The sequence below is a fragment of the Alexandromys fortis genome, unplaced genomic scaffold (assembly GCF_014885135.2).
Source record: "Alexandromys fortis isolate MF-2015 unplaced genomic scaffold, M_Fortis_MF-2015_v1.1 scaffold_92, whole genome shotgun sequence".
NCBI classification, from domain to species: domain Eukaryota; kingdom Metazoa; phylum Chordata; class Mammalia; order Rodentia; family Cricetidae; genus Alexandromys; species Alexandromys fortis.
The window spans coordinates 768,049-794,405 of NW_026067972.1; the positions used below are offsets into that span (position 1 = coordinate 768,049).

The window sequence follows — 26,357 nt, forward strand, 5'->3', positions numbered from 1 at the left end:
GGCATAAGCTAGACATGCGGGCGGCCGGGTGCCGGGGACGCAGCCCTGCCGCTCTTATTTCAACACATGTCTCTGTTATGAATATTCCAATCATGAAAGTATTACACAATTTATTTGCTCATGGTTTTATCAAAGAGCATTTGGGGGTCTTTCTAAGTTTTGTGGTTATGAACAGTGTTCTTAACCATATCTCCTGGTGTACTTGTAGAGAAGTTGTTTACAAATGTGCTTAGGTCTTAATATAAGTCTTTAACTATAATGAGATATTACCAGATTGTTTTCCAAAGTCAATACATCAATGTTGCATTCTTATTCTCCATATGTTCGTCAACATTTGGCATCACCATTTTTTGACAATTGAAGTTAGTTATTACTTCCCGTGGTATATTTTTTGTTCTTGTGGTATTATGGTTTGGATTGTAAAACTCCTACCAGTTTTTATGTTAAGTACCTGGTTGCCAGTTGGTGGGATTTGGAGAAGTGATTGACTTCTGAGAGTTCTGACCTAATCAATAGATAATCCCTTGATGAATTCATAATATGACAATATTGTTGAAAGGTGTATATATGATGGTTATATTTTATCCTCTTGCATGCCCTTCTGTTTCCTGGCTGTCAAAATAAACTCCTCTTCTATTTCTTCTCCATGTTAATGGATTGAAAACTCTGAAATCATGAGCTGAAATAAACAACTTCTCCATCCATTATTTTTCTATATAAATGTCTTCACAAACATAACTAGTGTGTGCTCTCCTAATCTTCTAGGCACTTCTCAATCTATTCAAGCTGACAATTAAGATTAATCATCCCACGAAGTTTTATTGGGAAAGATGGCTAAGAAAGTCCAGACCTGGTAAAGATCTTAAAGACAGCTTCTAAAAACATGGGAAAGAGATGGACAGACGGTCATAAAATGTTTTACAAATATGTCTTACACATATCTAGTTTCCAGACTCAGACTCACTACATCTTCTCAAAGATGCAGCTGACCCAAGGATGATCGTTTTTAAGTGTCTCCTGAGCCCTTTGGGGAAAATGTAGTACAGACTCACCATGCCCCTGTAACCAGATCCTATGGCGATATTATACAAGCGTGGTGGCGCCCCTCTCAGAAAAGTATGCGGACCTCATGTGAGATTGCATTTTCTTCTAGGGTACGGCATTGGTCTCCCTCCCAACTCTCCGCTGACGTCTAACATATCTGAGCTCATCAGTCAGTACAAGTCTCACGGGTTTATGGATGTGCTACACGACAAGTGGTACAAGGTGGTTCCCTGCGGGAAAAGAAGTTTCGCCGTCACTGAGGTATGGCGAGAATGCTGCTGATGCTGATGCTTTGTATAGCTTTCCTTTGAAAACTATAAGGACTTCAAGTTACTTGTGCCTCCTGATCAATATTGTACCAGGATACTCCATGACACGTAGAGCACCTGGATTTGCTTGAAAAGTGCCCATTCCTACAGTAATGTTCAATGAGACATGTTCGTTTTTCTATTTAAGTGTGATTTTCTTCCAATAGATAAAAATCAGAATTCTACTTCTAGTCCACAAACTATCCTAAAAAAAAATCTGTCAATATAGAAGAAATATTTCTAAATGATAGCAGGAATATTTGGGACTAATATGAATAGTGTTTGCTTTACCCATGAATTGCTGGATCTGATGTAGATTTCACAATATCCCTTAAAAATCTAACTCAGAACATTGCTAAGTCCCCAGTGGTGAAAGTTGAGTAATAAGACCTTTTTTGGTTTAAAAATCTAGACACACCTTAACTAATAATTGTCAGATTATAATGTGGTAATTTTTCAAAACTGAAAACAACCAGTACTTCTTTTATAGTTAAGGAACTAAGAGCAAGAGATACCATGTGACTGGGCCAAGGCACACAAATAGTCAAAATTTCTTCTTTCTGTTGAAATGCTATGTCTTTACAGCATAATTAAAAAGAAGTTTGCAAAATAAAGCACAATTCAGGTGATTCAAATAGGAGACTGAAAACTGTAACCAGTACCACAGTCCAAATACTCTAAAGAGAAGAGCCAAATAAACAAGTCCAAGGCCATCCTGACATTAAAGGGAGAAGAAGAAAACACAGCTCAAGCCAATAATTGTTCAAATAGCCTCTATTTGGCAATAATTCCCAACAGAGTGCATCTCTGCCTTCCTGCATGACATCTGCTCTTGAATGCCCTGCAGGCATCTCAAATTTCACTTGTCCCAACCTGAGCCTTAAGGCTCCCTCTTCACTCTGCTCTTCCTCCTGGGCTTTGCATCTTGGTGGTGGTATGCCTGTGCACCATGTCATTCATTCCACATATTGGCATGGATGCTTCCTCCTGCTCATGTCCACCTTTTCCATCTAGCAACAAGCCATAGATTCTATAAAATAGCTCTCAAATATGTCAATCTCTTGCCAACTCTGGTGTCATTACTCTGCCCACACTGCCATCCCTTACCTCGCTCACTGAAGATGCCTGCTAGTGGGTTTGCTTTGCAGCTACCTCCCTTCAGTTGTCTTCCCCTCAGCAATCCATTCTTCTGTTTGACAGCCATGCTCTCTGGAACAAAATCTGAAATGCTGGCATGCCCCGCGGTGCCTGTCCTTGCTCTCTTCTCAGCCCTTCCCCGTGCCACTTTCTGGTTCATTTTTAAAGAAGATAAATCCATGGCTTCCCTGACTTGGATTCCCTAAACCTGCTGTTGCCTCTTCCCCCCCTCCCCCTCAAATGTTTTTCCCCATTGACATTTTCTCAGCTAATGCCTTCATATAACAAGATCCCAGCTAAGGGACTGCAGATGTACTTCAATGATAGGGTACCTGCCTAGCATGTTCAAGGCCTTTGATTTTATCCCAATGTTACAAAAAAAATATAAATAAATATACAGAAGAGCCAATCCACAGCTCTAACAACTCACAGAGAATAAACCCACAGCTAGCATCTCTCTTCTCCCACAGAGGCTAACAAATATAAATCATGTTTATATTTGTTAATTAATGTTAAATTAATGTTGTTTTTCCTAAAGAAAATAAGCCTGGACTTTTATCAGTCAGCAAGTTCAGCCAAAAAAGAAAGAAAGTCAGTTGCTTATGTTGAGCTAAATAACAATCACTTGAAGTTCTCTGCAGAGTCTGTCCACGACTTAAATCAAAATCTCCAAATGATTAAAATTCGGCAGGAAGGCATTAGCCCTAAGGAAACTCTCAGGCATATTCTCCAGCCAGCATTACTGAATAAATATCACATCCTGGCTACTGCCATTTCAGAGGGTCATCAGACAAACCAAGCCTGTTGCCACTCATGGCTTTGCGGACTTAGAACCTAGCCCCACTTGAGTACAGTATTGAAGACTGAGCCAGATAAGTACTCAAGAATCCCCTGCCGAATGTATTCTGCTCTGAACGCACCTAGCACAAAGGGTGATGTATCTGAAACTGTGTATGTCTGGGCTTGAATGCCGATTCTGTCAAGGAGAGATGGTTAACTACTCTTGCATCTCCGTGCGGGAAAGGATGTGATAAAATGTGCCATTTCTTCCCTAAGAATAAAAGATCATTTGTGGAAGCATCTAGCAAAAAACCTGGTACAGTAACTAGTAAATAACAGAAATACTATTTCTTCTCCCTCTCGTCAGAGGGAAGGAACATTCGACTATTCATAGAAAAATGTACAGAGAGGCCCACAACTAAATTACTTCGTGGTTTGTTGCTAAAAAAAAAAAAAAATGTATCTGCCCGTGTCTAAAACAATCACTGGTGAAATAATGTGACCACCATAATGGATTAGGCCAATAAGAAATCTGAGACCAGTAATGATGCAAACTACCTTATGGAACATAGAGAAGGGTGAAATGTGGTAAGGGGTCCACTTGTTTGTTCCCAAAATAACCACAGAGAAACTGTATTAATTGAATTGTTGCTTGGACCATTAGCTCTAGCTTCTTGGCTAACTCTTACATCTGAATTTAACCCATTTCTAATAATCTGTGTATCGCCATGTAGTTGTGGCTTACCAGGTAAAGTTCCAGCGTCTTTCTCTGGTGGGGCTACATGGCTTCCTTTGACTCGGCCTTCTTTCTACCAGCATTCAGTTTAGTTTTCCCCGCCTACCTAAGTTCTGCCCTGTTATAGGTCCAAAGCAATTTCTTTATTAATCAATGGTAATCACAGTATACAGAGGGGAATCCCACATCAGTGAAGACCTGAACAAAGGGTTACCTTGAGACAGAGGAGGCAACAGAATGAATATACGATAGCCAACAGACTCCTCTGCATACATCCTGGAGATTCTAGAAAGTTACCATCTATACTATGAAATATTTGAATTTTTCAGTCTGTACAGGCTCTGCCTGACGCTCACCCTCGCATATTCTACAGTTCCTGTGTAACCACAGCAAGCAGTCCTGTGTTCACTGGCTACACTGTATCTCCTCCATAAAGGCTCCCTGTTTTCTTTATTCGTTCCACCTATACACAGTTCTCCACCTCTTAGATTGGCTGTTCTGTTCTGTTTTGTAATGCTTTCCCAGAAGACAAAATTCCGCAGAAGCAAAGTAGCTATTAGCACTTCTACCCATTCTTTTCATCAAATGCCTGGCACTGCAACAGGGGCTTGTGCAGAGAAACAAGGATCTTAGGAAAGTCATTTCGTCCAGATCACTCAGCTCCGTCTCCCTTAGGTTCCTGTGAATCATAAATGAAAGGATGGCTTTAGTGTACAAGGCCTCTTCCTCCCCCTTCTTCCCCCCACCGTCACAGGAGAGGGGCAAAGGACACAACATCACAGAAGTAGGCCTGCTTTTGACTGCTCCTCTCCAGAAGGTGCTCTTGGCCTTGGAAGAGAGCCCTTCCTCAGTTTGTTTCTGTCCTCACACTCTATTGTTCCGAGTATTATCCCACTCTGTCTCTTCCCACGGAGCAACTAAACACCCTCCTTCAATCTGAAAAATGTCTGAGTTTGGACAATGATTTATGCGCTCACCTGGTATGAAATCATGAGAGACACTTTTGCCCCTCCATTTCTGGCAGTTAACTATTCGCACTTGGCCTCAAGTGGGAACCTTAATCTAGTCACCTCCCATCTCTTCACAAACCGGAAGCCGTTGAGCTACAGTTTCTCTAGAAGATAAATTCATTTTAAAAAAAAAAAAAATCCAAGGTTTTATCTGCTCCCTAGAGTCACCCAGGATATTGTAAGTCTGGCTCTGCAGAGCAGACTCTGCCAGCTTCCAGAGAGGAATTTGAAATTGACCTCAGACGTATCCCCACAGTCCTCATAGCCCAGCTGTGTCCTACCACAGCCGACTCGCCGCTGATCAGTTCTGCTGGGGAAAACATATGGCAGGGTATAAATTCCCTTCATCTTCCTTTGACTCAGCAGAAAATCCAATGCCAGTTTTTTTAAGTCCCAGAGTGAATTTAAGAACTCCGCGGCAACAGTCCTTTGAAACCTGTTTTGAAGAACCAGGGAAGGGAGGCAGCTGATTACAGTTTAACAAGTTGCCCAAATTCAAATGTGTCAAGGCGTTACTCAGATGGATGACAAGGCCTCTCTTTGCAAGTGTCCTTGAAACAATGTTTTGAATAATTGCACCTTTTAACTAAAAGAGACTGAAAGGAAGAAGAAATCTTGGTCTTGGCTGAGAGCAGAAAGCATCCTCACAGACAGAGGGGAGTTTTAAGATTAAAAGCTCCTTGAGATCATGTTGTTTGAAGAAGTCAGCACAACTCCAAGACTGGATAAAGAGATGCCACCATTACCATTCACAGGCTGTAGGGAGAAAATGGGGAGAGCCATTGTCAGAATCAAGGCAAGTAATGGGATTGGGTTTTCTCAGAAATTGGCCATTTGGTTCGTGGCATTTGATATAAATTTGGTGGAGAGCTTGCCAACATGCCCAAATCCCTAGGTTCAGTCACAAGGACCACAAAGACGGAAAAGAGGGAGGAGATGGTCATTTAGTTAGGGCTGAGCCACCCTCTTCGCCTCACTGTAAGAGAGCTAGGGAACAAATGCCCTTTCTCCATCTCTCCCACTCTCAGATCTTTTACCTCTGTCTTGGGGTAAAAAAGCCTGACTGTGTGCTCACTTGAAGTCAATTCCAGGACACGAAGAAGGATGAAGAAAAATATAAATAAATTTGGAAAGGAAATAGTCATCTAGCACATCCCTTTGTGGTAGAAAAGAAAGGGATGGGCCAGTGAAGCATCCCTGGCCTGGCCTTCAGAGCTCTGTTGCATAGACATTAGAAAGTCCAGCCTGTTGGGTAAAAGATGCAGCCATCCTTAGTCAGGATGGTGAGAGAAGTAGAAGCTGAGTTCACTGGAGATCACCCTGGTTCTACTACCACAGTAAGGAGGCGGCTCAAATGCTCAGGGAATCTACTTGATCTATCCGAAGCTTCAGGCTGTTGACTATCTTGTTGCTACAAGGGCTTTTGGATTGAATATAATGGTTGCTACTGAGAACTAAAGAAAAAAGCAGATAGTAATCAAGAGGTTCAGTGTTGTAGAGACAGTTCTATCCTGGGATTGGGGAAAATAAGTATATTTAAAAACATTGCAAAAGTAAATCATTAAGTTTCTCAGTGTATCTTTTTTAAGTCACTTATTTTTCTTTCATTACTTAAATTGTTTCCATAGGATGCACTTTGATCATGATTACACTACTCTCACTTCCTCCCAGTTCCTCCCCACTGCCTGCCCCTCCAACTTCCTGTTATACAGCAAAATATTCATCTGGAATCTCTACCTATTCCTGAATTGACCTCTTCCCAACCACTAGCCCTAACCTAGCTTTTCATCCTCTGATTGGCTTGGCCTTCCCAAACCTCAAACACTGTCCCCTATGGTGTGGGTCTTCAAGGCAGGGATGAAGTGAGAGTCTGTCAAGCTCACTGTGAGGCAATTTTAAAAGCTGAAGTTTAAATGGCTCGTTCCTTAGGAGCACTGGATAGGTAGGTACAGAAGTCATAAAAAATGACCGTGGTCAAAAAGGGCACAGTAAGATGTCACAAACGCAAATTATCTACCTCAATGAGTGGCTTCCCTTTGAAAATGGAGATGCCACTTTGCATTCCTAGCTTGGAAGAAGGAGATAGAATACATGAGCTTCTCAACCCATGGGTGCTGAATACAGATGGCCCTTTTCAGATTTGTCTGGGTTGTGCCGTGAGGCAATTGTGTGACCTCTGCAGATCAGTTCACTTCTCCGCCCGGTTCCTTGTCTTAAATAAAAGATCTATGTGGCATAGCAGGCAGAGAAAGCAGTGGTTTCCAATGAGAACTGTTAGAGGAATCCTGACCTAGCCAGCTGAAGATTGGGGAGCACAGAACACAGAGAGGATACTGAGATGTCTAGCCTCCAGTCTGCCCTTCCCATCATGAGCCAGACTGACTGACTCCCCAAAGCTACCAAATTATGTACCTGTTTATGCTAACAACTGTTCAAATATTAGTATTTGCTCACTGAGAAGCACAAAATTAAGGGCTAGTTTTCCCGTAGTAGATTCATTTTCCTTCTGTCCATTTTTAGAGAGAGAGAAGAAATGAGTCAGTCAATCTGGAATATTATGTATCCCGATGGGCTCCATAGTTTGTACACTGGGTCTTCAGCCGGGGGTACTATTTTGGAAAGCTGTAAAGCCTTGAAGAGGAGGACTCTTTCTGGAAGAAGCAAGCTCTTAGGAATAGGCCTTGGGGATGTTGTGCTCTGGCCTCACTTACGATCTGCCTCTACTTCCCGAGCACAGATGCAGTGGGAATGGATGTCTCTGTCTCCCGCCTTCATGCCTTCTCCTCCATAGCAGACTATATCCCTCCAGCTGAGGCCAAACAAACCCTTTCTGCATTAGGTTGCTTCAGGTACTTAATGACAACAGTGAGAAAAAAAAAAAACCAGTACAGCCCACCATACTATGGAAGTCAAAGGGGACCCCGCAAATCCCAACTAGAAGCTTCCATGCCAGCTTCCCATCAGTTAATCTTTAATATATTAACAACCCGAAAGCGGTGGTTAAGACAGAAGGTGGCAGGGGGTAGATTTCAGTGCAGCATTTTCTGCTCTTGACAGGGAGGGCACATCTCAGCACCCTTCTGTCCCCCTCATTTCTACCTCCTCCCATTTCAATTTCAAATGACTGTCTGCTGCTCAGCCTGCTGGACGCTATAGTGAGGCAGAGAGTTAATGACTGTAGGTTGCTTTAAACTGAAAACTCGAGCATGTAGGAAGCCACCTTGAAAGCTGAACATGTCCCTTGGAATAGCCTAAGTAATTAAGTTTAATATTTAAGCCAAGCATAAGGTTGGGTGGGACCTATCCAGGGAGCACTTTCTGGAATCCCAAAGAAGCTCAAAGCTGTCCCTGTGCCCTTTCATACGTGATGCTAACAGGGCACGAGGAAGGCAATCTGAGAAAGCCTCGCCTCCATCGAGGTGGCTTCCAGAACAACCCAGACATTCACTCATGCATCCGCAAGTCCACCTTTCCATCAGCACACATGTATTCCAGGTATTATAGATATTCCAGGTGTTCCAGGTTCTGTGGATGCAGCCAGTATAGAAATGAATACAGAGCTCACAGGCAGGGAGACAGAGAGAAAAGGGGGGAGAGAGAGAGAGAGAGAGAGAGAGAGAGAGAGAGAGAGACCATGAACAAACAGTGACGAAAGCAAGGTCATGACTCACAGACCAAGAAAGAATCAAAGCTGGTGTCTCAAAGGAGGTAATACGTACAGGGATTAAAATAAAATAAAATAAAATAAAAACTACCCATACCCAGGCAAGGTGGAAGTGAGACATTGGAGGCAATGAAATAATAAGTACTGCAACGTATGCCTACCCCTGAAAACAGTTCCCAATTGTGCATGCCTCAGGGATTCTAAAATTGCAGGGGCATTCTTTCCCCCATCCAAGTGGTGGATACACACAGCTAAACTCACAAGCCAATTATAGGCCTTTAATATTTCCTGTATTCTGCTTTGTGGAATCCTTACCACCTCTTCAAGGCAGGAACATTGTTCTAGGCTTCATATAGGGCACAGCCTGGTACAACGAAGAATTTGGTTCTAAAAGAGACAGCAACATGGACTCACGGCTCACCAGTGTGTGCTTATATAAGTCAGACAGCTTCTAACATTTCAGACCTAGAAGCCATCAAGATTGTTCGAGGGGTAGCAGCATTTGCTGTTGGATAAACTGAGGGTTTTGGTGCCAGGTGTATAAACTAAAGACATGACTGCTCTAAGGTGTGTTGAGGGGGAGGGTTTGGGGTTTTTTTTGGTTTGTTTTTTTGTTTGTTTGTTTGTTTTTGTTTTTGTTTTTTCGAGACAGGGTTTCTCTGTAGCTTTTGCCTGTCCCGGAACTAGCTCTTGTAGACCAGGCTGGCCTCGAACTCCCAGAGATCCGCCTGCCTCTGCCTCCCGAGTACTGGGATTAAAGGTGTGTGCCACCACCGCCCGGCGAGGGGGAGGTTTTTATTGTAGACATGCAGGAGAGTATAGCCAGAGCCATCTGAAAGAGTCCCAAGCAAAGAGAGAAAGCAATACACGAAACATGGCCAGTAGACTAAACTGGGCCTTGAGAGGAGAAATAGTATTGGGGTGGGGGTAGTAGAAGGGAGGGAGAGAAAAGGAGACAACCAAGAGAGAGAAATATGGGGAGGCAAGAAAGAGGGGTCCAAGAGAGGAAGACAAAACAGAGCACATGGCTGAAATGACAGGGTTCTGTGGGATTGAGAAGCTGGGGGAGGGAGGGAAGCCCATGAGCTGGAGAGGGTTAAGGTTGGGGCTGAGAAGGGCTAAGAAGAGCACTGGTAGCTGGGATACTGCAGGAGCCTGGCGGCCATCATGTACTTCAGTTTGCTAATCAGAATCGCAGGAAGCCTTTTGTCCCTAGTTCACTTTGGACCTGACAGCTGCCAAGCCTGATGAGCTGAGCTCCCTGTCTGGACCCTCTGGTGAAGGGAGAGACCACACTAGCATGGGTTGTCCTGTGACCTCCACATGTGTGCTCTGGCATGAGTGCATTCCACATACACACCCACAGAGAGATAAATGAATAAGTACAGTAGATTCCGTAAATGATTAAAACTTCATATATTCCCCTTCAAAGCCAAGGATACGATAAGGCCTGCCGAAAAGTGTGAAGTCCATTTAACGAAGCTGTCAGTGGAAATGTCTGGTAAATGAGTGTTCTTTCTCTTTCCCTGAGTAAGATCTATGTTCAATCCAAGCACGGTGGCACAGGCCTATAACCCCAGCAATCAGGAACCGAGTCAAGGGCACCATGAGATTGAAGCCAGTCTAGGCTACACAGAAAGAACCCATCTACAAGTTTAAAAATAAATAAATCAAAGAAGAAAGAAAGAAAAGAAAAGACAGAAAAAAATAAAAATAAAGCAAAGCAACAACAAATAAAAACTAAAACTGAAAGTAAACACCACCAAATTATGTGGAAAGAAGAAAACAACTTGGTAAATAATAATAATTTAAAAAAAAACTTACCTCCCATCAGGCTTTGCGTTTGTCTCATCCTAAATCTTGGATTCATCTGCACCCACCTCCAAAACAGACACGTCTGTCACCAGCATCTTACAGCTCCTGGCTGGCTAGTTATTACTTTCCTGTGGACCTGGAGACCTCCTGATGGCTGGGAGAGAAATCCCCGATTCTGGACCTTCTCCCGGGCTGTATGCTGATGCTCTAGCTTTTGGAGCGTGGTGCTATTGTTTGTTTGCTTTCCTTTCTTCCGGCGCTGCATCTAGGTTTCCATGGGGAAACATCATATGGAAAGGGCTAGACAAACCATTAGGCAGCACTGAAATACATCCAGAGAAAGAGTAACAACTCCAGCCCACACTGCTCTGGGGCCCGCAGCCCACGCGTCGGGCTTTGCTTCCCCCTCACCGTGCCATATCAGCAGTGTCAAGCCTGCCTGTCTGTTGCTTTCTGGTTTGTATAGTTTGAACCCCGCTACCGGGAAAGGCAATCCAGCAAGTGTCCCCTTCAACCGTGGTAACGAGCAAATAAACAGATCTTGTGGAATAAGGGTCTCCTCTTTTGCATTCCAGAGAGGCCCAGACATAAATCACACCCAAGACCACATACTGTTAGTAGTTCCTGCTTTTCTCCCTAAATTCCTCGAACTAATGAATATTTATGAAACGTCATTTGCTATGCAACGCGAAGGCCTGAACAGCGCTCGCACTGATTAGGGCTGTTGCGAGAGACAGGTTTCTTCCCATTTTCCCAGATTTCCGAGCCCTGACGCCTACGGGGCGTCTCACAAATGAGGACTCCTCCCTCACCTACTTTCTGCACACCAAACCTGGCCTCCAGGCTCGGGAGATTCCAGCTTGACGAAAACAAGGACTGGCGGTGGGAAGAGACTGCCATCTAGTGGCTCTGAATTCAGTGAGGGGTTGCAGAATAGAAAAATGATGCTTTGCCTCTCAGAAAAGAATGTTTTGCATGGACGAGTGGAAGGGTTGCTCAGCCCGTTAGGTTCTTAGGACACTTCTTTCCCGTGTGAAGAACTGGAGTAGGTGGAATCTGCGGGACTTATTAGACAAGGAAGCGACAATTTGAGGAGCCCCAGAGCCGAGCCCTTAAAGGGATGTCTGCCTGCAACATCTAAGCAAGGAGGTCATGATATAACTGGAAGTTTCTCTCCCACCCACCAGTTCCAGAATAATCACTCTGAGACTTAATATTAATTACAAACTGTTTGACCGATGGCTCGGGCTTCTTACTGGATACCTCTACATATAAATTAAGCCATTTAATTAGTCTATACTTCACCACGAGGCTCGTGGCTTGTCACCTCACATCTTGCTTCTACAGCGGCTGCTGGCATCTCTCAGACTCTGCCTTCGTTTCCCTTTATCTTTGCTTGGATTTCCCACCTGACTCTATTCTGCCTGGCTATTGGCCAAATCAGCTTCTTTATTGACCAATGGTAATACAACATATTCACAGCGTACAGAAGAGCTTCCCACATGACCAGGGACTTCCCATTTAGATCATTATCGTTACTTCCTGCCTCTATCCTTCCAGAAAATTGAACTCCAGGCCTTGAGCCATGGAGTATACCATTTTTCTCCAATGGGATGCTGCCTTTCCAGGGCTCAACCAAAGTACCTCAGAAATGTGATCTGGTTTGTGCATAGGACACAGTCAGTGCATGGAAAGGGCCTTGATGTTTAGTCACACTACAGAAAGATGGGTCCCAAAACACAATATGACTCACGTCCTTATTAGAAGACAGCTACCAAGTGAAATGGAGACTCCCCGGGAGAATAGCATGTGACGAAGGTGACATTGGGTTTAAGTGACTGCGAGCCAAACCAGTCAGCTTTCCATTACTCTCACAACATAGCTGGGATGAACATTTTGTTAAAGGGAAAACCTCAATAGAACTTACAGCTTGGAAGTTTTTAGTCCATCATAAATTAGGCCTGATGCTTTGGGGTCTCTGGTATGGTGGCACATTATGATGGAAAACCGGTCTGTCTGCTTCACGCTGGGATACAAAGAGGATAGGGACTGCGATCTCACTGTCCCCTTTAAGAGCAAGTCCAGCAGCAATAGTACAGAAGAGGCCTGAACTGGCCATCTTCTGTAATTAGATTGGTACCTACCCTAATTGTCATCAGAAAGCCTTCATCCAGTAACTGATGGAAACAGATGCAGAGACCCAGAGCCAAGAATGAAGCCAAGCTCTGGGAATCCTTTTGAAGAGAGAGAGGAAGGATTATACAAGCCAGGAGGTTCAAGGTCATTACAAGGGAACCCACAGAAACAACTAACCTGGGCTCATATGAGCTTACAGACTCTGGACGAATAGCTAAAGATCCTGCATGGGACTGACCTAGGCCCTCTAAATATGTGTGACAATTGTGTAGCTTGGTCTATTTGTGGGACTCGTAGCAGTGGGATCGGGGTCTGTTCCTAATGCTTGAACTGGCTCTTAAGAACCTGTTCCTCATACTTGGTTGCCTCACCCAGCCCTAATACAAAGTGGGAGGAGCTTAGTCCTGCTTCAACTTGATATGCCATGCTTTGTTGGCACCCATGGGAGGCCTGCCCCTTTCTGAAAAGAAACAGAGAAGGAGTAAGGAGTGGAAGAGGAACAGAGGGGAGAGGGTGGAGAACAGTAGAAGAGGAAGAAGAGATAACCGCAGTTGGGATGTAAACTGAATGAAAAAATAATTAATAAAAATCTTCATCAAAAAAAGGAGCGATGGGCTGGAGAGATGGCTCAGTGGCTAAGAGCACTGACTGCTCTACCAGAGGTCCTGAGTTCAATTCCCAGCAACCACATGGTGACTCACAACCATCTATGATGAGACCCAGTGCCCCCTTCTGGCCTGCTGGGCACACATGGAAGGAATGTTGTATACATAATAAAAAATAAATAAATATGAAAAAAGGAGCGAGAATGGGATCTTACTACCCCCTTTAAGAGCTCAGTCCTCAATAAGCAGAAAGCCTCCCACTAGGCCCTACTTCTGGAAGTTTCCACTGTGTCTCAGTAGGAGGGCCCTAGAGTACAGTTTGGATTCCCCTGAAAACCAGATAATGGCACTGAGAAAGGCCAAGTCACCAGGAGCAAGGGAAGGCAGAGAAGAATGATCCTGCTGGTATCTGAGGGTCATGATCCTGCCAGCTTCTTTATTAAGGATGGCAGGTCCCAACACGAAAGGCAGCTGACATGAAGGTACCTGGATGACATCTACAGCTGTGGCACTTGTCTACCCTGTGTCTAGGAGGACCGTGTATTTCTTCAGAAAAAAAAGCCTCTGTTTACTGCCAGAAAAAGAACATTTCACTCCTTTGATGGCATCTTTCATTTTATACCTTCTCTTTCAATTTGTTACAACTCTCTTGTAGCACAAATTCTAATTGGTCTTAATAATAGAAACCTAGAGTCAGATATTAGGGAGTGAAAACTGAGAGATCAAAGAAGCAGAGCAGCCAGTCATTATTTCTTACCTCTACAAAATCCTCAGGCTATCCTGTCTTTACAAGTCCCCAGACTGAATGCTGTTTTTAAGAAATCTCAGACTAAATTCTAAGCACCTGCCTCCTCCTGCCTTATAGTCCTCTCTCCACCTAGCCCAGCCATATCTCTTCCGGTCTCCACCTCCCTAGTTCTGGGATTAAAAGGCGTTAGCTATCACCACTTGGCTCTGTTTCTCTTTTAGACTAATTCAATCTTGTGTAGCCCAGTGTGGCCTTGAGCTCACAGAGATCTGTCTGCCTCTGTCTCCCAAGTACTGAGATTAAAGGTGTCTGCCACCACTGCCTGGCCTCTGTGGCTAACTAGTGTGGCTAGCTCCACACTCTGACCTTCAGGCAGGCTTTATTTAAGAACAAACAAAATATTACCACATAGGAGTCCATCATCAGAGGCAGGGATAGCCTCTGAAAGTCCACAGAACTTTGTATGGTTGGTGAGCCCATAAGATATAACTGAATACTACACAGTGCCTTTTCTCCAGAGCCTAGGGCATGGACAAGTCTCGTTCCACCTCACCTAATGTGACTGCTGTCCCTTGACTTCTCTGCTCTAGCCTCACAGCTCTTCTTTAGGTCGCTGTCATCCTCTTTGTTCCCCTTGTTCTAGTGTTTTATCATGAGGGGTTTTTTCCATTTGGAATGCCCACCTCTTCCAAAACCTTCTAGTTAACCACTTCTACTCCTGAGATTTCACTTCCTGTTGAATGAACGTTTGGAAACCCCGTATCTCTCACCCATACTACATAGCACAGAGGCTCCATTATACGTCAGAATGTGATGATTTTCTTAATATCCATCTGCTGAGTCTACTCTTTAGGCAACTTTTCACCCAGTAGCTATGGGATAACTACTTGCATCCATAGAATTACATATATATTCACCTAGTTATTGGTATTCTAAACAGCCTATTAGAACATTAAGTTAAGTCTACAGTAGGCAAAAATTGCTGCTTCTGCCAATTCTGTCCTTGGCATTGAACCTGGTCTTCACATCCTATCTTAGTCTTAGGAATGAGTCTATGAGTTAGCAATCATCGTCTCGTTTTTCCAAATGAATGGTGATTTGGATAATTAATTCTGCTGGAGGTCACAGAATCGTTAAATATCACAACTTTAATTTAAAACTATATGTGTCAAAACTCATATTAAAAACTATCCCAGAATGACAAAAGAAATACAGATACATTGTGATCTCTAATCCTTTTGAATATACATGATAACCATAAAAGAATGAATAAACAATGTTATACCCTTAAATCCATGCCCATTGAACTAGACTTCTCAAAAGTCAGATCTCATGAACTAGACTTCGCAAAAGTCAGATCTCAGTTACTCCAGGGACTGTGTGCCACCCATCTTCCCCACAGGAAGGCCCACCATATAGGATATGTTCAATAAAATATATTGGATTTAAGCTTGAAGCAATGTTCCTGACATTCAAATAAAATAAAAGGAATGTAGTCAGAGCAAGTAAATAAATAGGAAAATGGGGCAAGAGAGATGATTCGGTGGTTAGGAGCACCGGCTGGTCTTTCAGAGAACACAGGTCCCATTCCCAGCACATACACAGTAATAGAAAGAAAAGGAGAGAGAGAGAGAGAGAGAGAGAGAGAGAGGGAGAGAGGGAGAGAGAGAGAGAGAGAATAAAGAAAAAGAAAGGACGGAGGGAGGGAGGAAGGAAAGAAGGGAGAGGGGGAAAACTCTTAATTAAAAAGAGAAACAGGAAGGAGACAGGATAGACAAATCTATCAAGTGCCCATGGTGTGTCACAGCCGATTAGATGCATTTTAAACAGTTTCACTTTGGGTGGTATCGTCTATATATCAAAGCACCTGCAATAACCCTATGGCTTCATTCTTTGCTTCCTGCTTTGCTGCTGAGAACCTGATACTCAGAAACAATGTGAGCTCAGGGCCTAGGCTACAACTTAAGCTGCCATTCTTCACACTGCACTGTGGCTCACACCAATACAGTTGTGTTGAGTGTGGCTCTGAGTAACACCATAGAAGCCCTTCCAGGAGAGGTTTGGGGTTCTGCCTGTGTCGTCTTGCTCAGAAACCCGCTCTCCTGACTGACAAGGAGAAGGGAGTGGAAGACAAACCACATATCCCACCGCTTCCAAGTTTGTTATCAGTTATTCGTGAATGCGACTGTCTCCTGGCTCTTAATCTGAAAGACACTGAGGAAAAAAAAATCAGACTGAGGGGAAATGCTTTGTGAAAACAGGTGTGCCGTCAGGCTTCGGATTTCTTCCAAATCCATCAACCCTTTTCATTCACTGCAGTCTGCATACTCTGCAGTGATACACGGAGCAAGCAACAAACGGTGCTTTCCAAGGAAATGACTGCGAATAACGGATGGCTAGAGAAGATGGAAACAATGGCTTGGGTCCCCGTATGATGCCAAAGTACAAAGCAGATGACGTGCAGAACAACAGCGAACTCAACCTCACACTGACTGACTACTCCACCTTTCAAGATGGTGTCGAACTCTCTACAATGCAGAGACTGAAAGGAATCTTTCTGTATGTTGGAGACATTTAAATGAAGTAGCGCCGTCTCCCCAGAAGTGTCTGTCCAATCATTAGATCATTAATTCTTGGGACGACTTTTCTCCTCATGAAAGATTTCTCTGTCTACTCCCTAATCTACCCATCACAATCATCACGTGAGGAGGTGTGTTCATGCATCTGGGGGTTCAGGTGGGTGCACGTGTGTATATTGTTCGGGATCAGAAGTCAACCTTGGGTATCATTCCTCAAGCATCATCTACATTGCTTTTCCAACGCTGCATCTACTCCTGGCCTGGAGCTCACCTAGAAGGTTAGGCTGGCGGTCAAGCAAGCCCCAGGAATACTCTTGTCCTGCCTTCCTGGTTCTGGGATTACAAGCACATATCCATTTCTGCCTCCTGGTAACAGCTGGTGGCTCCTTTACAGCAGTAAGCATCAAATAATTATCAAAAAAAAAAAAAAAAAAACCTGTAAGGAATCTGTGAATGCCTGGTGGCCATCACTGAGATCCAGAAGCCTGCAATGAGAAGTCTTCAGAGGCTGAATCGAAGAGCCAAAAGTCATGATGGCAAGTCCTTAGAGCAGTGTGTGGCAGCAGAATGCAATCAACATCTAAAAAGTCCGTCTGTCCTTCCTTCCATTCCTTTCTTTCTTTTCCTTCGTTTTTTTTTCAACATGTTCTAGTTCACAGTCCATTTTTAATAAAAGACGATCATTTTTAACGAAATGAAACTGCCATGGTTCCTTAGGTCTGTCGTGCTTGGCAGAGGTTGTGAAAAGGTCAGGCCTGGCTGCCTGATGGATCAAAGAGCCACACCAAAGAAGTGGGTGATAAGAGCCAATTGTCAGCCACAGTTAGTAGCTGAAACTTGCTGCCTTCCATCTTGTTGTATTAGTTACAATTTCCTATGGCTGTAATAAAACACCATGTCCAGTACAAATTATAAAAGAATACGTCAGTTTGGGTTTACACTTCCAGGTTAGAGTCCATGATGGTGGAGCAAAGACAAGGCAGGCTGCAGGAACCGCTGAGAGCTCACATCTTAATCCACAAGGAGACAGAGAGCACAATGGGAATGGCATGAGCCTTTCGAAACCTCAAGCTTGCCTCCAGGGACACCTCTTCCAACACCCCCTAATTAAACAGTTCCACCAACCGAAGACCTTTGGGAGTCACGATCACCCAGACCCCCACACCTGCCCAGGTCCCTCGTGACTCTCTCATCAGCTGCCTGGTTCTACAAGTAGACACTGTGCATCATGTGACTGTCTGTCCCCTTTGGCCAAGTGAGAGATTGCAGGTGGTACTAGGTAAAGCTGATGTCTTCCTCTGCCTTGCCTACATTTGAAGATCTACCTCGGGGGATAGCCTTTGGCCTGGCTTCTACTTCCGTTCCAGTAGAAGGCCTTCCCACTCTGTACCCCTCAATGCCAAGCACCCTACCTTGTGCTCCCCATCCCTGCTGAATACAGAAGAAAGCTTAGGTAGGAGAGGGAGGCCCACATGGCGTTGTGTTCTGATAGACTATAGCACAACCACCCCCCCATTCTCCCTGCACCCCCACACACGTAAATCTTACCTGTGTGCCTTGGCCCCCAGTTCGATATGCCTTCACTAAGACCCCTTAGGGGCTTCATGTCTGCCTTTGGTGACGTGTAGCATAGGAGTTGAGAGTGGGGCAAGTAGGGTGGTCATGGGTCTGGTCCCTTGACTGGGTCCTCAAGGAACCTTGTCTGAAATTCTCTGGTCGAGGTCTGTCCACTGATGTGGGTTTATTTGCTCTGGGCCTAAGCCTTCCTAGTAGTGTGGAGTTCTCTGGACACCCTGGGGAAAGTTTGTGCTGCCCCCGTCCTGCGGCTAAAATCAGAAGTTGTTTTCACTGCAGTGCTACAGGCTCCACCAGACGATTCACCCGGTTATCCACTAAAGCCTGCGGATAAGACTTAGCATCTGTTGTGGCTCTTTCCCAGCAAATGCTTGTTAAATGTACACATACACAAACATGCCCTGGACTGCCAGACAGTCTTCCTTTAAGATGTTGACTATATTAGCACAGAACATAAAAATAAAATTCGGGGGCTGGAGAGATGGCTCAGAGGTTAAGAGCGTTGCCTGCTCTTCCAAAGGTCCTGAGTTCAATTCCCAGCAACCACATGGTGGCTCACAGCCATCTGTAATGGAATCTTCTGGCTTGCAGGCATACACACAGACAGAATATTGTGTACATAATAAATAATAAAATAAAAAAAAATTCGTTAAGAATAGTGGCAATGATCATGTTGGCCATGATCATTCAGCCCAAAGCCACATGAGCCCATACAGAGTATTATCAGCCCAACAGCTCTCTCTTGAGAGAAGAAAGCTAACATCAGGCACCCTCAGGGCTTGCCTATCTCCCACCCCCAATCTAGAAAAATTGAGGCACTCTAGAAAGGACAGAGAGCAGAGCGAGGGGGAGAGTGGCATTCGGAGACCTGCACTGATGTCAGCGTCTTACATTACAATTTAAGGTGATCTCTACCCACTCCGTTTTGAGATAGCCACACTATGTAGCCACAGTGAGTTAGAACTCCTGAGCCTCCTGCCTCGGTCTCCCCCAGTGCTGAGATTACAAATACATGGAACCTTCACAGCTTGGTGATTCCCTTTAACATTGCAAGTTCAAAAAGGTTTTACAGAAACTATGCCTTGTTCATTTCTCTGGGTAACTGGAAAGCAAGCAAATAAGACAAAACATGTCTGCAGTAAAACAGCACAGCATGAGTTGTAAAGGGTATTTAAAATAATAATAATAATAAATAATAATAATAATAATAATAATAATAATAATGCCAATGGAAGGACTCCAGAGACAGCTCAACCCTCAGTGCGTGTACTGCTCCTGCAGAGGACCGGAGCTTGATTTGTAGCACCCACATCAACTGGCTCATCATTGCCCCTAACTCCAGCTCCAGGGAATCTGATACCTTCCTCTCCCCTCCAGACACCTTCATTCATATGCACACACCTCCATACAGACATGCACTTATCAAAAACAAAAACAAGTCTTTAAAAAAAAACAATAAATTATTCCTTACTTTTCTATCCCTGAGATAAACATCACGACAAATTCAAGCGATAGAAGAAAGGGCTTACTTGGGGGTTTTGCTTCCAGAGGAATAGGAGTCCATCACCATCACCCTGGAGGCATTTGTAGCAACTGGAACAAAACAGAAAGCAAAGAGCAAACTAAAGATGGTGCAAGTCTCTTAAACCTGAAACCCTTTTCCAGGGATAAACTTCCTGAAGAAAGGCCACACCTCTTAGACCTCCCTAAACGATGCTACCAAGTAGAGACCAAATATTCAAATGCCAATGCCTGTGGTGGGGACATTCTTATTCAAACCACCGCAATTATCATCTTTTTTTACAGAGAAAATGAAAATGGCCCAGTGGCTCACTGCACCAATTTCCCATGGACCTTCCAGCTAATCTTCCTTTGAACTAAAGAGCATAGACATGATATGCACTGGTTTTAGGGAGTGAGGGGGACGCTTGCCTCCCTCAGCTTGGTTTAGCAGCCTGAAGTTCCCCCAAGTACCTTTGAACTAGATTGTTTTTGAACTACATGTATTTTTTTCAACGTTGAGAGAATTGGAGCCGCTACTCCAAAGGAAAGCGAGATTAATTCTGGCTGAAAGAACAAACCTAGCGGGATGGATGGAGGACGATGAGAAACGTAAGCTGCCCCTCTCGGCACACACAGACCTTCCCTGGACACTCTCCAAAGGCTCCAACATGTTCTGTGGGAAAGCCAGCCCCGGCACAGGCCCGGAGACAAGTCACCGAGCAACAGAGGCCTTGTTCTTGGGAACAGTGGGTTTTGTTTACTTTTTACTTTTTGAAAGTGCTCTGAATTAAGAAGTTTTTGTAATTCTCGAGAGTATTTGGTGTCTGTAAATCTGAGTAAGAAATTCCTTTTCTTGGGAATCTTCTGAGCCTCGGTTCCTGACAGAGGTCCATGTCAGTCTGGCTGCACCTAGGGAGAATTATGGGGAATTCACTTTATATCAATGCTTGGACCATCATTTTAGCGGACTCTTACACCAGGCCTGCAAAGGAAGCAGCAGTCTGATGCTACCCTCAGTCAGTGGTTTAACATATGTCTGATATGTATATATTATCTGTCAAGCTATGCAGTTTTTCCTGGGGATAACACAGTGAATGATCTAAATGTGTCCCTAGCTCCCTTAGGGCTCACGTTTCTTAGGAAAGGGAGATGAAAGAGAAAATAATTTCCAGGAGAGATAGAAATTTTAAGAGAGACCTGCGTTAGAAAGGAGGCCGGCCCAATGGCAGCTATCTCTCTCCTGGGTAGTCCCAGTTCGTTCTTCCAGCTCCTCTAGCCTCTATCCCCCCCCTCCCCCTGCTGTCCTCACCAAGTTTCACCTTCCCTCCCTGCTGCCCACCTCTGGTTCTCGCGCATGCTCTCTCGCGAGCTGCACTGGCCAACGGCAGCATTCTCTGCCTTGAGGTCTCCTCCCTCCTACTGGCTTTGTCAGCCCTCCGGCCCCCGCCATGGGAAACGAGGCCAGCTACCATTCCGAGATGGGCAACAACTTCGACCACGATGAGATTAGAAGGCTGTGGAAAAGCTTCAGGAAGATGGACTTGGACAAATCGGGGTCCCTGAGCACAGAAGAGTTTATGTCGCTGCCTGAGCTGCAGCAGAACCCTCTGGTGGGTAGAGTGATCGACATCTTCGACACGGATGGCAACGGGGAAGTGGACTTCCACGAGTTCATCGTGGGCACCTCGCAGTTCAGCGTCAAGGGCGACGAAGAGCAGAAGCTAAGGTTCGCCTTCCAAATCTATGACATGGACAAAGATGGCTACATCTCCAACGGGGAGCTCTTCCAGGTGCTGAAGATGATGGTGGGTAACAACCTCAAGGACTGGCAGCTGCAGCAGCTAGTGGACAAAACCATCTTGGTCCATGATCAGGACGGTGATGGCCGGATCTCCTTTCCGGAGTTCTGTGATGTGGTCAGAAATATGGAGATACACAAGAAGTTGGTCGTGTTTGTGTGAGTTTTGTGTTTTTTTTTTTTTTTCAATTGTCCGGTTTGGTTTGGTTTCTTAAAGGGATCCACTAAACGTATTTAGCTTTCTTCTCTTTCAAGATCTCTTCAAGATATCTAGCTACTATCTCTCTGGTTAACCCAGAAGTGTCTCTCTCTGCCTCTACCATCCAAGCAGTGTTATTAATTCAACTCTTGATGATTACAGACGAAGGGGGAGCAGGGAGAAAAAATGGAAATTCAAGTGATTCTCATAAGTGCTTTTTTCTTTGTTTTAGAGATCACAGTCAAGAGAACTAAAAGCTTAATCGTAAGAAAATGTACATCGTTGCCTTTCTCCCTCAAGGCTGTGTATATGGGAGAAGACTGAGACTTTCATGGCGTGTTAGGAACTCTTTCCATTTACTTGTGGCATTCAGACTTTTGGCAAATTGTTAACTTCCTGTTGTAACCAGCAAAAAATATATTTATCTTTGCTTAGCATCCTTTAGTCACTCTCTGGGCACAAACACCTCCCTAACAGGATGCACGTGACTCTCCACGATCATTCAGAAATCCCTGAGCATGTTTGAGGGCTAGGAGTCTGAATGGGAAGATTCCATCTCAGTGCTTCAGCCTGCCAGAAAGCAGGCTGAGTTCACCAGAGAACAGCTAAGCCTGGACCAAATGGCCAGCCCACCAGTCTCACAACATTTTCAACCTTGTAGGGTCAAAAAAAAAAAAAAAAAAACCAACCAAACAAACAAACAAAAAAAACCCAGCAGGAATCTGGTCAGATAAGGCAACATCCTCCCCAGCCCTTTCATCCCACCTCACCCAGTTGAGGAGAATGGGACAGAGCCCATTTTCCTCCAGGGCAGAATCTGCAGATTTAGGCTGAGGTGACCTTTCCCTGGATGCTGAAATGTTTTTGTTCTGTGTGAGGAGAAATACAGAAATTGGCAAAACAAAATGAAAGCTAGCAACACTTGATTGGCTTGCTTTTGAGAATCTGATTGGTTCCTGCCAGAGAATCAAAGGCTGTCATATCTCAGGAAGGTTTCCTCCACTGTCACATTCAACTCAGAGCTCCCCATGCCTGAATACTTAGACTAGGATCCAAGGATGTGCTGACACTTGATTCTAGACAAGGTATGCACCTTTCTCCGCAATTCGCATAGGTCCTGTCGGGGGGCCTGAGATCAGCAATAGTAGATAGTACCTTATGGAAAAGAACAAGCCCTGTTCTGTTTTGGAGTCGGTTTAACACTACTGTTTGTCCCCATAAATGTCACTAGCTCCCTGAAACCCCTTATTGTCATTTCATAGAGTACAAGGTGTCCTTGGAAGGGCAGGTGCAGCCCGTACCCCAGCATCTGCCACTTCACAGACTGCTCCCCATAATGAGCTGCCTGATAACTCAGAATACCGTAACAATGAAATAAATTCTCACTGCGCTTACTCAGTCGAGAGACACCCCTTAACCATTTTAGATTTACTGTTATGTTTTAAAGAAGTTGCCAATTAGTCTCAGGAAATAGGGATCCACAGATTTCATTGCTGGCATACTGCAACACTTTTCATATTATTTTTGGAAACCACAGAGTTAGGAATTGCTCACTTCTATAACTCCTTTTCCATCATAAAATATATGTTTGGGTTGTGCAAATAATGTCATCCCTGTGGCATTGGAGTCAAACCCATTTCACAATAGTTAAGAGAGTTTGAGACCCAAACACCCCAGGGCATGGATTCAGTTAGAACAGTGTCACCCTGGCCGCTTATTAACTGGGTGAATAATAAAGACAAGTGGTGATTTGGGGGAATGCCTGCCTTCAGTCCATCTTGAGTTTTTTATGCTAAGGAATGAGAGAGCTGCATTAAGATTTCTTCAAGACTTTCAATTTGTCCCACTACTTCAGAAAGTCACCACTGAGCACAAAACATTTTCCTCAGGGCAACCGAAACAACAGAAGAATTTAGGGTGGGCAAAATACGTGCAGTCAATTTCAAACTTCCATGGACTAAATACAGTAATAATAATAGTAGTAGTAATAATAATAGATACTATAGTAAAATTTAAAGTGGAAAAACATAAAAGTTAATAGCTTTTTAAAGTCTCCTGTCTAAAATGCATAAAATATGGAAAATGCAAACATGATTTACAGAAAAGTCAGGAAAAATAAGCATGGAAAAATATCCAACATTTAAAAAGCAGTAATTGCAATAATTAGATCAAACTGGACTAGGGGTGTGGCCAGTGGTAGAGTGTTTGCACAGCACACAGGTGGTCCTGGTTCTGATGTTAACACCAGAAAGAAAAAAAAAAACAAAACAGGAAAATCTAATAACACAGCAAGGTTGGCAAAGCTATGCAGATCTGGAGCTTTGCAGCATCTTGGACCTTTGGTGGCACTGAGGTGGTTTCTGCCAGGTTTTACGGATCATTTCAGACACCAATCACCAAAATAGTTATAGCCGTTGACCTGGCAACCACACCCATGGCAGTGTTTACTGCAATGATCCAAAAATGCTACGTTTCTGAAAGGGCTTTATTTTACTGCAGCAATATTTATCATATATAATGAAGTATAATCATAAAACGACTAACAGTTTGGGAGTAGTAAAGTATAATAAAAGAGGCAATAGATTTAATCTGTTGAAGTTAATAAATTTTAAAAATTAATATTAAAGATATGTTTTTGTTTTTTTTTTCAAGACAGGGTTTCTCTATGTAGCCCAGGCCATCCTGGAACTTGCTCTGTGGACCAGGCTGGTCTCAGACTGACAGATATCTGACTGCCTCTACCTCCTGATTGCTGGGATTAAAGGTGTGAACCACTACTTCCTGGGAGACAGTATTATTTTAGAAACGACTTGTTTAAAAAAAAAAAAAACACAGTGTATACTTGCTTACCATTTAGAAAATATATATGCCAATGTTCTTAGTTCAGATGAGAAAAGAGAATTTTAAAGTAATTGTATGGGACCAATCATGGTAGCTCATACCTATAATTTCAACACTCAGGAGACTGAGGCAGAAGGATTTCCATGAGTTCACTGCTAGTTTGAACTACACAGTGGGTTCCAAGCCAGCCTATGCTACAAAATGAAACTATTTCAAACATAAAGTATTTGTTTTCTATTAAAAGGATATAGTAATCTCAAATCAAACTGCTTATAGCTCCTCAGATGGGGGGGAGGGGCCTCGTGAGTTCTTCACTTACCCATGGCGGAATGTTGATGGGCTCAGTCATATACAGGTCACCATCACTGCCGCGCCATGTGCAGACACAGACTTTCACAGCACTCCTCTCCACTCTCGGGCCCTTACATTGTTTTCCATTTCCCCTTTTGTTATGTTTTTAGAGGTTTGAGAGGGTAATAAAGATATCCCAGTTAGAGCTGAACACTCAGTGTTCTTAGCACGTTGACCAATTTTGGTTCTGTATTAACCAGCATCTACTACAAGCAGAAACTTCCTTGACTAAGGCTGAAAATCAAAAATATAAATATTAAGATGACAGTTTATCAACATGCCCACTTAGCAGAACAGCAACAGTAGATGGCCTCTTATGATTTACAATGGCTCATTCACAGGTTTTTGACCAGGTTTACAGTACCAAACATTATTCTTGTGCAGACAGCTTCAAGTCCACTTAGAAAACAGTTACTCCCTGATGGTCATGCCATTGTTACACTAATGGGCACATTTTACCTAGCAGGTCAGTATTATAGCATTCAGGCTCTAGTCCTTCCTCTCTCTCGATGGCCTGCATAGCACCTTCTAGAACTATCGAAGCTAGCCAGCAAGGAGTAAGCTTCCAGTTCAGCTTCGATTTGATTCTCTATAGCCTGAAACCAAAGTGTGTGGTGTATTTGACAACAGGGTCTTATCACCTAGTTCTGATGAGCAACCAAGAGCATTGGCAATAACCTATATTTTCAGGGAGGACCTTGTGGTTTCCTTTACCAACAACTCAAAGGGATGTATCCCACTCCTGACACTGGGATTTTTATTTCCAAGCTCATGGCTTCTGATAGCATTATCCATCCACGTAGGGTAGCTCTAACCAAGGAAGTTTGCTTTTAATGTGTTCAGTGTATATTTGGGGATACCCAGATAGTCTGAGTAGGGAATTGAAGAATGAAGTCCTTAATTCTTGGTGGTCATTTGTATATCAATTGGCATTTGAAGCCATAAATCTGAATAAAAAAATAAGACTATCAAAGAATGAAAGTTGTGCTATGAATTACAGTCAGAAAGATGAAGATTCACAATGGGGACTAAAGAGGAAGCAAGGGAGAGAAGTACCCCCAAAACTAAGTGAAAAAAATTCAAAACAGACAACAAATAAGGTGACTCACAGTGACTGACGCAGCTGGACAATAACCTGACTAGAGTGGGTCCCAGTCAGAATGAGGGGAGAACAACCGGGAGCAGTGGCTACCGACAACTCTAGAGAAGCAGAGGGATGAGCCAGGGTGCTCGCAGGGTGCTGGAGAGAGCCTGTGCGTGGGAAGAAGGATTAGTTGCAGGGGAGCGCCATTAACACACAAGGTTCGAATGGTGAGTGAAATACTTTCATAGCGTTCCTTGCTGGAGGCTTGGAAATTACTTATTTATCCAACCATTCGACAGCTGTCCCAAGTGTCCCCATATAAACAAGATTCAAAACAGAGTTGGGCTCCAACAAAGTCAGTGGTCTTGGTCTGCATTTCCTGGAAGCAGCAATGGTCTGAGTAGACAGCACACATTTGGTGAGTACAGGCATCTCTCTCTATCC

At 43.8% G+C, this 26,357-nt stretch overlaps 2 protein-coding genes and 1 long non-coding RNA gene across 4 annotated transcripts in view; 2 read left to right on the forward strand and 1 right to left on the reverse strand.

Moving 5' to 3' along the window:
- Grin3a (glutamate ionotropic receptor NMDA type subunit 3A) overlaps window positions 1-26,357 on the forward strand; it is a 177,842-nt gene that overhangs the window by 142,041 nt on the left and 9,444 nt on the right. For both annotated transcript variants that reach the window (XM_050156108.1, XM_050156109.1), the window contains exon 6: window positions 1,154-1,305. In XM_050156108.1, the coding sequence (XP_050012065.1) occupies window positions 1,154-1,305 (152 nt within the window). The remainder of the gene's footprint in view (window positions 1-1,153; window positions 1,306-26,357) is intronic.
- On the reverse strand, window positions 1,299-11,221 carry LOC126509908 (uncharacterized). The gene is made up of 3 exons (XR_007594277.1): window positions 10,504-11,221; window positions 4,983-5,771; window positions 1,299-4,684 (listed from the first exon to the last, which is right to left on the reverse strand). It is a non-coding gene; the product is annotated as an uncharacterized lncRNA (long non-coding RNA).
- Window positions 20,997-21,601, forward strand: Ppp3r2 (protein phosphatase 3 regulatory subunit B, beta). Its single transcript, XM_050156110.1, has one exon. The coding sequence runs from the start codon at window positions 21,089-21,091 to the stop codon at window positions 21,599-21,601; it is 513 nt and encodes a 170-aa protein (XP_050012067.1). The 5' UTR covers window positions 20,997-21,088.

Bases quoted from the DNA above. Each gene is read 5' to 3' on its own strand.
- Ppp3r2 (XM_050156110.1), top strand. From the start codon at position 21,089: ATGGGAAACGAGGCCAGCTACCATTCCGAGATGGGCAACAACTTCGAC.